General features: G+C 38.5%; 1 protein-coding gene across 1 annotated transcript; it reads left to right on the top strand.

Annotated features, from left to right (window-relative positions):
* The first annotated feature begins 265 nt into the window (after positions 1-265).
* Positions 266-2,675, top strand: LOC116181164 (Golgi-associated plant pathogenesis-related protein 1-like). Its single transcript, XM_031501441.1, has 3 exons — positions 266-357; positions 885-994; positions 2,199-2,675. The coding sequence occupies exons 1-3, from the start codon at positions 291-293 to the stop codon at positions 2,559-2,561; spliced, it is 540 nt and encodes a 179-aa protein (XP_031357301.1). The 5' UTR covers positions 266-290; the 3' UTR covers positions 2,562-2,675.
* The last annotated feature ends 11,600 nt before the right edge of the window (positions 2,676-14,275 follow it).

The raw sequence follows: 14,275 nt of genomic DNA, 5'->3' as shown, positions 1-14,275 counted from the left end.
GACTCATCACACGCCTTCCAAGTATTAGACAGCATTCTGACCAACGCCGTAAACTGGACACTGGAGAATGTTCTCTTGGTAATTTTTAATTTTTGCAGCAAGGTTTATTTATTAAATTAATCTCGCTAATTGTGGATTGTGAAACAGTTTTCAAACTTATCGCTTATTAAGTCCTCAATCATCCATCATAAGCTTAATCAACTTCTTTAATCTATTATCTCATGATTTGATAAACCGAACCATATACATATAAAAGGGACACAAGCTTGTAGTAAGCCGAAATCTCTAACATGCTTATTAAGCTTTTACTTTTCGTCTTGTGCGCGGTATTTGTGCTTAAGGGGGTCGAGTCAGCAGGTAAGACAAAATTAACTGTTATTTCTATGAATGTCAAAATAATAAGACTCCTTGATTAAGTACGTTGATATGTTTTAGTTTGATAAGCTGGTTTCTTTTCTTTGTAATATTTAGTTAGTTAGTTTCCTGCATAATAATAATAATCTTTGATTCGGAAAATTGTAAATAACAATTACAGAAACGTCAAATCACAAACATAACATATATGTATATGTAATATGTGGACAAAATTAAATTTGTGGACAAACAACTCAGATGCATCCAGTCATTAAGTTTTGATTAAAGTTATTAGAGATATAATCAATAAATTCTTTTACTGAATTATTTTGTAATATCTGTTTCGTTCTATTTTTGAATAGGGGGTGGTTCATTTTCTTTGAAGTTTCAGGTAGATTACTAAATAAAACTGAACCGGTGTACAAAATATGAATGTTGATGTTTTGGAATCGACATTTTATTTTTATTTCTGGTGTTGTGATCGTGAATTTGACTTACTTTGTTAAATTTCTTTGCATTCGTAATTGCAGAACTCCAACAAAGGGCTGTGGATATAAATGACTTCAGAAAACTAGCTTTGGAACGTCACAACTACCACAGAAGACGCCATGGTTGTGCAGACTTGATACTAAATGACACGGTAAGTGCTATACTAAGTAGATTTTTACCCAAACTCCAATAAATCTACTTCACGCTGAGCCTAGGAATGATCAAAATCAGAGAAGCCATATCTTTGCGATCGAGATTTGCCAATTTCAATTTCAATTTCTTTATTATCCTTATTGTTTGAGAATTGCTGAGAAAACTTCCAAATTTTTCTTAGAAACGTTTTATGGGCTTCCACTACATTAAAATCACTGTAGTTTTTTAAGGAACCTCAGCGGTACAGGAATATTTTTCCCAAAACACCCCTTGTCTCAGAATGTTTGCTCCGGAAGAATCGCTTGATACCCAAATGTTGCACCCGGAATATTACCATACGGAATATTGACAAAATAAACACTCGATGTACTCGTCTCCAAAGAAATAGATTCCAAGTGTTTTTTTGGTAGGTACTTATTACATAGGTTCCATGATTCTCAGAAAGCATTCCAAGGGTTTTGAGTATTCAAAAAATTGTAAGTATACAACCACGAAGACTTCACTTTTAGGTTGACACTAAAATTATAAAATGTTCAGATGTTCTTAAACGTTCTGAATGTTTCAGAGGGTTCAAAGTTGCAAAAGTTTCCAACCACTTCCAAATATCTAAATATCCAACAATAGGAGGTCGTCCAAAAATGGTAAAACAATAAACTATTAGACTATTCAAATACAATTTACAACTAAACTAAACGCCAAAGTTTTAAAAAATTCCAATTATCTCAAGCGTTTAAATTTCGCACAATTAACAAATTTCATATCTCGATATCGGTACTCCAACTTCAAACACTTCGTAGCCAAAATGCTGCGATCTTGCAGTTTTTGGGACTCAAAATCGCTCTTGTTTGCTATCACGGAGGTTTCCAAGCCCAAATTTTAAAGGAAAAATTTAACTTTAAATTCTCTCACTTATGATCCGAAGTCATCTGATCCAATCCGGTGAGGGGAAGGGGTAGGGGGGTCGGAAACGAAAAATAGAGGCCTCCGTATTATTTCCAAACAGGCGGATATTTGGATATTCGGCTTGGAAAAATTATTTCTGGACGTCTTAAGATCTTCTTGTTATTGGCCACGTGGGTTAGGTCTTCAGACCATGCTGCGGTCAAAGCGACAGTCGGATATGTTGGTGGTCACATATTAAGCATTTTTCAAAAATATTTCCTCGTTTCTTACTCTTAGTAACTTTTTCCTCTGAATTACAGATTTCGGCTCACGCGCAGGATTGGGCCAACCAAATATCGTTGGGAGAAGGTCTCCCGCATCGTCCAAACAATCCTTACGGAGAAAACTTGTTCGCCGCGTGGGCGAGCTGGACAGATTACGATATAACCGGGGACGTTGCTGTTAACAGTTGGTACTCCGAAATTCACAAGTACGTATTCGGCGAAGCTACACCGCACAACTTCAACGACGTTGGACATTTCACACAACTCATTTGGAAAAACTCAAAGCAACTCGGAGTTGGTAAGGTAGCTAAGAATGGAAAGGTATGGGTCGTGGCCAATTATGATCCTCCGGGAAATTATGGAGGAGAATATGTGGAAAATGTTCCAAAACCCTTGTAGAACAATATTCATTACTGTCTCTAGGTGACGGATTTATTAGATATTGTAATAATAATTAAACTTTCAAATGTGTATTGTAGATTATAGCAATAAATAAAATCTTTATCCTCGTCATTATCTTCTCGCATTGTTTCCTGAAACCTTTTTCGGAGACTTAGTTATCAATTATAGTTTGTCCTTTCACAGGACTTTTGGGACTCACTCTATAGCTAGAGTTATTTCAGCAAAGAAATTCAAAACTCTAAAACAATCTCAAAGGAAACTATCAAAGGTTCTGACCATGAAACATCGTAAAGTACCAGCTCTCAAAACTCTTAGAACTGAGAGATTTGTAACGCAAAAGCATTTAAAGGTCCCTTGGAGACCCTATGCGACACTTGGACACATGGCCTGCTTCTGTGCTTTAAAGATTCCTAAAAACCAAAATAACTTCGGAAACATTTAGAGACTTTTAAAGACTCTCAAAAATTACTAAACACCTTTATTAAGGGCTTATATATTTAAGATCCTTAATAACCAGTTAATGCTTTGCTCTCAGGGACTTATAAAAGAACGGGCAAGACTCTTAAAGAGAGAAAAGGTTCTCTATAGAATTCTACAAAAAACATTGTTGGAGGTCCTTCGTGGTGTAACGGTTACATGGGATCTTAAAGTGTAGTAGGAATTTTGGTCACGTATGATTTTTGCCCGCAGAATGATTATTGGTTATCTTCGTGGGTTTCGAAATTTTGCACGATTCGAGACATTCTTGTAGAGAATATAGCGGCAAGAAGGCTATTTTGTAGTATAATTGGCTCATGAAAGTTGTTGCTAATGTTAAATCGGTTAGAAATCGGGACATCCATTTGGTTGGTTTGCAGAACCTAGATTGGGGATTGTCCGGATGCCGTTTGTCCTGAGATTGAACTTTTTCTACATGATTGAGCGTATTTGGAAATACAGAGTAATTTTGTTGGTTACTTGCGGAGATTGCAACAAGTGGCGCCTAACTAATTTAATTTGAGTCACCCGCTTCTGCCTGGAGGTAAGAAATCAGTCACGGACTTAAATCGTTACTTTCTTGTTATTTGCGACATTTTCAATTAACTACATGCGAAATTAGATCGCTCACTAGTAAGCGGGCGACACTTTGTGACCCGCAGACCCAATCTCTAAATGAGGATGATAATTTTTGTTAGAAAAGTGATTTTAATAAACTGTTCGACAATTTTGATCCTTAACTCATCAAGTATGTACACAGCGAATTTCGTGGAATTCTCTCTATTTTCGATATCCGACCAAGAATTGCATTGGAATTTTTCTCGGAATTTTTATGGTCAAAAAACCCCAGATACCAAATTTCGTCGGAATCAGAATTTTTTGCACCTCCATTTAGGGGGTGCGTGATTTCGTGGTAGGAATTTTGAACAATTTTTTGCAAAATCGCAAAAAAGGGCATACCTGAAAACCTGTTCAAAGACGTGCCATCAGTCTTTCTAACTCTTATGGTTGATGAGAAAAACATTAAAGAATACAAACAAATTACCCCACTTTTTTGGGGTGGGTCCCAAACGAAAGATGTTTTGAAAAAATGCATATTTAAATGTAACACCCTGTAGATATATAATTAAGTAGATGACAAGACGATAACAACCAGTCGCCATTGCAGACGGACTGATATTATGCCATCCAATGCTGGTGATTTGTATGCTGAGAACGATTTCACCGCCAGTCATTCTCCGTGGAAGTGAAGGGAGTTACCTCTGGCAGGTTTTGGTGTATGACGCTGTGGTGGCTCCGAGAAAGTGGGCGTCTCTCAGTACCTCGATTGTCTTTAAGGGGATACTCTATGAACTTTTTGTTAGAATTGGATTAAGGCAGGATGCAGAGGAGGGGGATTCTATAAAGCTGCAAGAACCTGCAATGCCTCTCTCTGACGCCTCCCAATGTCCGTCTTATATAACCTTAGGTTTACCTTATAGGCCTACCAATCAGCCATATTCTTTGTCTTATTGAACAGTTTGTTGCCCAACTGAGTTTTCTGCTTTTTGAGCGCTCAGCACCACCAAAGATGATTATAAGGCGTCTAAGTAGTCCTCAGAGCACATACCGCTTCAAATGACTCCCAATGGAGTTGGTGAGAAGATCTACTTTGTTCCGTATGTCCGCGCAGGACCCGAGAGGAGTCCCCCAAAAGGGCCCTCTCTAAGTTTACCTCCAATTCAGAGTTGAATAGTTCAAGAATAAATAAAGAAAACATGCATATTCGAAACCAGAAACAAGATTTGTACGAACATTTACAGAATGGTAGAGAATGTCGAGTACATGAAAATACAAGGGAGCGCTGCAGCAGTTTCCCCCCCCCCCACGCCACCCCCGTTTTCGTTTTTTCCTCATAAAACCTTCTCCGGAGGGCAAACGGTAAGAGTTATATGGACTCCGCCGCAGCTCAGGGGGAAACCGAAGTTGGACGCGTCGAATCGATTAGGGTACAATTTATTACCGCCCCCCCCTCTCGCCGGAGGGGGTGCCTAAAGAGGAGAAAAAGCCACAAAAAACACTTATTGGACCTACGGGGTTGGTACTTTCGGAATCCGTAGCCGTGAGTGCTAGACTCCCCCGGGAAAATAGGAAATTGCGTTACAGGAAGGCGGAAGTGGCGAACCGTAAGCGAGACGTCGAGACGCTTTTAACTCGACATTTACTGAGCCCCTCCCCACCGTCTCTCCCCGCCGCTTCTTCCATACAGGGAAGGTAGAGAGGTCATAGCGGGCTAACGGGGGTATCGAGTTGCGGTTTTTTGCGTTGACCTCGTAGCTCGAGGGCGCTTCCGAGGTGCCGAGTCGGGGTTCGCGAATTACTAGAAAACGTGAAGACAGAATTTTGTCATCTCGAGAGCATCGCCTGACACGCCATCTGTAATTTTTTGAGAAAATATTACCTATATTTAGGGGGGTGACGGGGAGGGTCGAAGAAAGAAACAATGTTTCTCGAGGAGGCGAAGATGGCGAATCGGACGTGCGATGTCGCGGTGTTTCAACGCACCATGCAACGACCTCGCACCCCGCCCCCCTCCTCCACTACCCCGCCGAAAAGTTGGGTCGGTCGTAACGGGTGAATGGGGGGACATATCGAGTTACAGTGTTGTGCGTCGGTCTCGCAGTTCGACTGCGCTTCTGAACCCCCCCCCCCCCAAATTGCTCATCAATTGCACTTGTGTTGCCCTTTTGGGCGGTTCCTTTGCAATTAATTTAAAATGAAATTATTCTATGATCTAATATAGTCGCTATGTTGTCAGAGATACTCGATGATGCTAGACTGAGATCAATCACAGTCTGGCTTTGGGTAGTTACAAACGTGGCTGCGATTGACGTTAGTGCTCCCCCACTTAGTATGGTGAGCATTTGGGTCACACCCTATAATAAGATGTTTGTTGATATACTGATGTTATTATTACTTCAATTTTACCCTGTATGTCATACCTCCTTAACTGTGACATCAGAAGAACTTGAAGGTGGCTAGGAACATAAATCCATGTTTTAGGATTTTTGCGGTGCGTCAAAGAACACGATTACTCAAACATTAGATGTCTAGAGAGTGTTCTTTCAAATGGAACTTTCATTTACAGTTCAAGTGGTTTTTAATAAACTAATCAATTACACTTTGAATGCGTAACTGGAACAAATTGAGTCTTTTCGCGATTTCCAACCATTCAAATAATATAATTCGAATTTAAATTTAACAACAAAGCTATACCTATTCACGCCAGACTGGTATCTTTTTCCAGAAGAAACCTTTGCTTACAAAGGTATACGTACACTTCAAAGCGAGAGAAAGCTTCCCAAAGGGTCCGGAAAACTGGTCCCGAACTAATTTGAAAATTCTTCCATCCAAAATTCTCGCACGAATTTAGCGCTCTCCAGAAAAATATCAATTGAAGCATATCTGAAACTGCTTCCAAAGTTATCCTACTTTCGAGACTTCATTCACATTAGGCAAGGGTCCTAAGTATATGAAGCATCCGTCAAAAGGATGTAGAAAAAAGAACAGCAATTTGGTGTTTTCCAATAGGCTTCCCGTGGGATTGCTTTCGCTTGAGCATCATTTCGGAAATTTACCTTAAGGGAGCACCTAAAGCGCTGCCTTTAAATTTCTCGCAGGAAAGTGATTGTAATGAAACACAACGCACACATAAAATTGACGCTCGTAATAAGAAACGACTAGAAAAACATCTTAATTTATACGCGATCGTTAGAATGAGTCCCGTTAGGGACGAACAACTTATGACAATTTGAATTGTAAATGAGCACTTCAAACATGGCGAGGAGATAATGAGAATTTGAAAATTAAGCAATGAACTTTGCTTAACGCAATTGTGCGAAGTTTGTAATTGCTCATTGTAGTCACTAGAAGTCAGCGACGAGGGCGCTTTTCGATCAACGAGTTTTTTGTTGTTGCGGAATTAATTGTTTGCATGTTTAGTGTTGCGTGAGTTTTTGGAGATAAGACTAATTTATACAAGCGTGCTTAAGGGCTTATCGGATTTACTTTAACGAAAAATATCGCTTTCGGGATTAACCAGGTTTGGCACGCAATGACGGAAGGACTTGTTTTATGGCCAATTCATTACGGTAGATCGTAGAGCTTTGAAATCTAGTATCCATTGAAAGCTTTTTTAGAAATCATATGGCTAAGATTTACATCTAAAAATGCAGATACCCCGCTGGTGCTCTTGGATGTACCATTCTTGTCACGTTGCTTCTTATAAATCAGAGCGTTTCATAAATTTATTGTACTAACTTCCATAGAATCTACACAAAGCTATACACCCAAAATACAAAGGACAATAATGAATTTAGTTTCAAGACTAAAAATGTCACTCTGAAGTATAGCACCATCAGATTCCTTTGTTATTTTTCTAATCAGCAAATAGTAATTTTCTGGAACTTATTATTTTTGGCAAATCGTTGATAAATATCAAAAATAGAAAGGGACCTAAGTTTGACCCTTGTGGCACACCAGAGGTTGGAATAATGTATTTTGAAGTGTGTCCTGCATAAACTAGGAATTGTCGTCGATCAGTTAAGTAAGATTCGATGAGAACTGCCACAGTATAAGAAAATCCATAGGTATTCCATTAATTTATTGAGAATAATACCGGGTGATTGATTAGAAGTGATGATCGCTTGAATTTCGCGCGTAAGGTTTTAGTATTTTTTGCATTATTAGATTGACGGTTTGAATTTCGTTAGTAATTTTTTTTTGTCATGACTGTCATTTAAGAAACCAGTGTCGCCGTTAATTGTTGTGTGCCATTTGCGGTTTATTACTTTTTCCATTTTGAACAATTTTTAGAGTTGATGCACTAAAATATGTAAGAAACGTAACTGTGTCTAGTGTTAGTTTATAATTTGTGGCAAAACAGAAGCAGTATTTGTAGATTATAAATAAGTAAACGATTTACTGAAAGCATGATGATACACCACTGCAATTAAATAAATGATCATCAGTTAGTACCAACTTCATAATTTTTTTGATTTTCGGGAAATTCAAATTGTCCTCACTTCTAATGAATCACCCGGTATAATGATCTATTTGATCAAACGCTTTTTGAAAATCCGTATAATATTACGTCGACTTGACCTTGTTCGTCCATAATTTCCGAACAATATTGGGTAAAGCAGGCAAGATTAGTGACGGTCGATCTATGCGGAACAAAACCATGCTGATGTTCAGATATTTGCAATTTAAATTGCTTAAACAATTTTTCATACAACACAATTTCAAAAACTTTCGAGAAATTACAAAGAATGGACACTGGTCTATGATTTTCAATTTCTGACTGCGATCCAGATTTTAAAACAGCACAAACCCTTGCCGTTTTCCACATTGTTGGAAAAATACCTTGCTTTAGGGATAAGTTAAATAAAATTATCAATAGTAATATAACAAGGGCGACACATGCTTACCGATAATTTTGCCCACGCGAGGAATCACGAGTGTTGGTTGCACTAAGGGCAACCAGTACGAGCATTCTTCGCAAGGGCAACATTATCCGTAAGCGTGTCGCCCGCGCTTATATTCTGCAGATAATTTCACGAAACACCGTAGAAATTGTGATTAAAAATCGGGTGAATATTACCGTGAAATTCTAGTTGCTTGTTTTATTCAGCATTTCTATAGCAACTAAAACAATTTATACCACAGAATAAGACCTTCACAGAACAGAAACATAAATGGCGCTAAATTGTCACTGATTACAGCGTTTCCCGTGGTTGTACGGAGAACTATTTATCGCAGACTCAAATATTTTTTTGCAAAACCTGTAATTTTGCTCGTTACAGGAAATATTTTTACCGTCGATTTTATACGTACACAGGTTTTACACATGTCAACTTTGACTTTTGAAAGATTTAAAATATGAACAAGTTATGTGACCGTAAAAAGTGTTGTGTGGCGGATTGTAACAATAAAATATCAAAAAGGCATCGTTTCCCACATTTTGAAACAGATTGTTTTGTGCATGAAACGCGAAGAGGATTGAAATGTGCTATTATTTCTTTCCTATTTATGCAAGGTAAGTAACAGGTACAAATTGAGGCAGAATTATTACCAACTGTACCTATAGGCGCAAAAGGGTGTAGACTTGAGTTTTATGTACAGATGTAGATACTTATATTGTAATTCGTTTTAGATAATTCAACAACTTCCACCCTTGCTTCTCAAGTAACCAGTAAGCACCAGGATCAAGTTAACATTTGTTGTCAAAAACTTGTGTGACAATTTGCTGAAACGGTTTTATTACCTCTTGGAACAAATAATTTAGTTCTCAAGATATTTTTTAACAAAAATATGTAGTCCAAACAGCAATTAAAACCAAATATTTCGTAGGACAACTCGTTACGTAAGGATCTTTTTGCAAAGTGTTAACTCTACAAAGCGTAAGTTGCACTTACTTCTGAGTTTTATATGTAATTTGTAAACATGTAATTTAAGATGTCTGTGTTAAATAATGTAATGTGATTGTATCTAAATACACTTGCAATTTAACAACTTTGTATTCTTTATCTATATTTGTGATTTAGATCGAATTGGGGAAATTACTTCATGGATTTAGAAGCTGGTCACCAGATGGCGCTACTCTGATTTTAATGCTTTAGTTCACAGTACACCCACCAGGGTCCGCCAAAATACCATACAAATTTGTAACATTGCTGTTTCTATTCTGAGAAGGCCGTATTCTGTGATTTATACCAACAAATCTCAAATTTGACCAGTGCGTCGGTTATTTATAGTAATACACCTAATATTCTGCGCGAATCCTGCTTTCTGCTGGACAAATATGAGCACTACGCGATTCGGTGAGGCTTCCGAAGCTGCTATTAACGTGGCTATCGATCAAGTGACGCCAATAAATACTAAGAGATCGAATGGTTACGTATGGAAGCAGTTTCATGAATTTTGCGGACAACGAGGTTACGAATTAACAAGAACGACGCCCACCACAAAACTTGCCCTAATTATGAAGGATTGGGGGTACAACATGAAACAGAAGAATGGAGAAGACTATAAGGAATCGGTGATAAAAACAATGTGGAACGTGACCGCCAAGCAGCTTCAAAAATTGTATTTTCAAGAATTCGGTGTAAGGTTTGATTCATTTTCTGACGTGGAGTTTAAACAAAGCCCGAGACGCCAAAAGACGTGAACTGCAGAAGCTGCCTGAAAAACGGAAGTGCAGCTCATCTGCCCTGAGTGATGCGGAATATAAAGATATTGTTTCAAAGCTCGACGAGGATACACCTGACGGTTTGGAACGAAAATTCTACAACATTGCTAGCTATGAACTGGCTTGGCGAGGAGGGGAAGCCGCAGTTGCTGAGGTGAATTTTTTCCACGACGAGGTAAGCAATTCCGGCGTCTGGTCCGGCAGAATAGAATACAACCCAGTATTTAGTAAGACTGCACAAGGTGGAGGTCGGATTCTAACAGACAGCAAATGGCTGGTAGCTAACACGGAGAAGTCGGAATTTTGTCCTGTGAGGTATCAATTGTTATTTTGTAAAATTACAAGTATATTTAGTATCATCTGAATAATTCAGGTTATTCAAGAAGCTCCTGAGTAAGAGAGGACCAAATGTTACTACAAACAGGCTGTTCCTGACTCCCAACCCACTATGGAGGGATCCTTCTTCCGTTGGCTGGTACAAAAATTCTCCTGTTGGAAAAAATCAAATAGGGAAATGGACGAAATCTGATGCGAAACAAATCGGCGTTGATACAACAATAACGAAAATCACCAATCACTCTTTGAGATCCTCAGCAGTCTCCCATTTGGCAAGGAGGGCGTTGGCGAAGAGCAGTTAATAAAGATTACTGGACATGCGAGCACAGCTTCCATTAAGCCCTACCTCCAGCTGGATTCATGTCATCATGCTAAAATAATAGGAAAAATGAGGAATGAAGCATCATCGTCCACTTATTCTTCAACTTTAATTACAAGTTCCAGCTCATCGAGCTCCTCAATAAATCTTGAAAAAGAGTGTGACGTTAGCGCAAAAAACCTAGAATTATGAATTTTTATAATTGTACCTTTCATAGCAATCAATTTTGATTTTTAAAAGCTTGTATAATTTAGAGTTTCAACTCTTCAAGAAAAGAAATAATTGCTTATTACATATGTTGTTTCTTTCTCCAGCTACGATTATTTTTGAGTTTTCATTATGACGGGTCGTATGCGGGACGTCACCAATAATCTTCCCTAGGGCGATTATCGCGATAACCATCCCTAGAGAAATTATCAGAAAATGAGATCCTGATTGGGCAGTTTTTTCAAAATGGACAGTTTTGATTTGGCCGCGTCAGTCATGTGACAGTTGAGTGTAATTATCAAAGGACATGAAAATATATCGGAACATTCCTTGACTAAATAAGCGGGTATTTGGTCCGTTTCTGATGTAGGTTTGTTCTTCGGATAGCTGCTTCTATGTCTTCTACTGTTATTGAATCAATATTAATACAATAAAATTGTAGCATAGAGGAATATAATGGTTTGTTGAAGGAACTGAGTTCTTGTAAACAAAAGAAAAATGCGTTGCGAAAGCATCGACTATCTAACTGAGTGTTATCCGAGCCGAAAGGGTACGGCCATAGCTTCGCCACTGGAATATCTGCATTAGAGGGAACTCTATTTCCTGGCGATGGCCTTGCCCCCGGGCGTTCTACTATTTTCCGCTGCCTCCATCCTTTTGTCTCATTTCCTCCCTTCTTGTTTCTCCCTTTCTTATTGTTGTCCTCTCCGTGCCTATCTTTCTGTCTCCTTCTCTGGACTGCTTGTACTTATATCTGATTCTTCCTCCACCTCCAGTACTCGTGTGCTTACTTTCTTCATTTGGTTTTTGTCTCTGCTCCACTCTTCCCATCTTTCTATGGGAGTCCCCACTCCCCGAGGCCGCCAACGTTTGGTCCATGTTCCATGTGAAGCAGAGTCGGCCTACTTTCCATTCCGAAGCACGTAGATTCTTGGCCATCTGCAGTATATGATCATTGTTCCTCCTGTTTATATGCCTCCAGTATCTCAACTGCCTCATCTTCAGTCGCCCAGTGATCGCCTTTCCTCCTAGTAATTCCCTTATCCCTTTCCTTGTGAGGTTGCTGTTTTCAAGCAGTATCCGTATTGCCTTCCGTTCCGCCCTCCTCATTGTCTGCCACTCTTTGTTAGCGTTTCTTAAAATTGAGTAGCTTAGTGACAGGATCATTTATTGATTGATTGATTGATTTATTTATTTATTTATTGTCCCTCTCTTGTTCTGGGCCCTCAACAGGCTTTCGCCCAATTACAGAGTGACCCACATAATGCATTTTAGAGGGTCCCTTAAGTTGTTCTATACTACCCCGGTATTTACCTTACGAATGTTATATAGATATATTTTATTGTTACTATATTTAATTTTTTGCATGTGTATAAATGTTTATAAGATGTTATAGTTGGAAGTATGTCCAGGAAATATGGCAAGTTTTTAGGCAAGATTGAAAACCGGCTTTGCCGAATCTTGTCATTTTTGATTACTTAATAATCAATCAATGTTATTATATTATTATTATTAGGAAAACCTAATTCGGAGTAGCCGGCAGGACCTCAACCCAGGTTCGAACATCCGACCTCCGGATTTATAGTCCAACGCTCTACCATTGAACCATAAATCCGAGCAGATATCGGTCTTGTTATTTCAATTTTCCTATAGTCAACTTTTGCCTTTTTGTTTCAGATATGGATTCCGGGCAGACTTTTCACCATTTACAAAAAATTGACAATTATATAGCAGTATCATGAAAACCGCTTAGCTACCAACTTTCACAAAGTATCATCAAAATCATTGTTCCTGTCTTTATGTTTGATTGAAATTAAAATTTGTCTTAAAACTTGCCTTAAACCGGTAAACTACGATTTTCACGTGGCGGCCATATTTGTGACGTCATGATGTCACTAAGCTACCAAATTTTACTACCAAACATTACACAACAAAAAGCTGTTGGTAATTAAACTTTGATAACCTTGAAAATCGTCGGAAAAAATTGGTCCATATTGACCTTGAAAATGAAATAAGATACGACAAAACAGTTGTCATCCACGCCCGAGGAACTTGAGGCTTCACCTTGATCTACTCTACAAGACCACCGCCACGTGGCATGCGACTTTCACCTTGACCTACTTTCCAAAGTCGCCACCAGATGGCAACCGACCTTGAAATGAGCCAGGTTCGACACTACCAAAAGAATTGTTATATAAAGAAGGACGCTAGCAAACGTTGTCGACAGGTAGCTGCATTTCCGACCGTAGTCGATCGAGGACAAATCAGTTAACCGTGCCAGTGTAGTATTTTACGCTGCCAAGAACCACACCCAATACGAAAAGTCCCAAAATACAATTTTTTAATTTTTACGAATGTAATTGTAAAGGAGCTTATTTTTGTATGAAGGGCGAAGAACATTTTGTTATGTGAAGTACCGTTATTTTATTTATGTAAAAATTGAGGGTTGTGTAGAAAAACCGCCATTTCCATTCTATCTCCCTTTTCCTTCCTGTTGCAGATCATCATTTTAGCCTTGACTGTTAAATAATTGCATTTTTTATTAATTTTGTCAGCTGAAATATTTAACGTCAAATATTGAGCTTTTTTTTTGAATATTGGTGAACTGGTTTTAAGGGCACCAAATTTAGTAGGTGTTTTTTAGTAGTACAAGTTGTATTCTGAATTTGACATGTTGTAGAGAATAAATCTTCCCTACTTTGACATGGTGAATATTAGTTTGGAGGATTAAATTATAAACAGTGCCACCTGAACCAACCAGTACCTAATCAAAACGACGACTGGTCGCGACTACGACCAACAACATTTTTATTCTTAAATTTGACATTCTAATAGTCATTTATGCCAAAGAAGAGTGAGCGGTTGAATAATGGGCGTCCACCACCTTACCTCGAGGAATTTGTTACTGGAAGTTTATCTGACGATTCAAACGACGACAAAGACTTGGATGTAACAATCAAAATGGAAGATTCTAGGGTTACATCACTTTTGGAAGGACTTACGAATCAGATTACATTGATGCAAGCACAGCTGATGCAAAATACAGAGGTACAGACAAGGATGGAAGAGAAGAATAATGAACTTCATCAGAAGCTGGAAGCTACAAATCGACAACTAGCTGAAGTTCAGCGAACGATGAAAATT

This window comes from Photinus pyralis, unplaced genomic scaffold (genome assembly GCF_008802855.1).
Source record: "Photinus pyralis isolate 1611_PpyrPB1 unplaced genomic scaffold, Ppyr1.3 Ppyr1.4_LG9, whole genome shotgun sequence".
In the NCBI taxonomy this organism is placed as follows: Eukaryota; Metazoa; Arthropoda; class Insecta; order Coleoptera; family Lampyridae; genus Photinus; species Photinus pyralis.
Note: the sequence above shows the minus strand (reverse complement) of the source record. Positions and strands in the feature narration are given on the sequence as shown.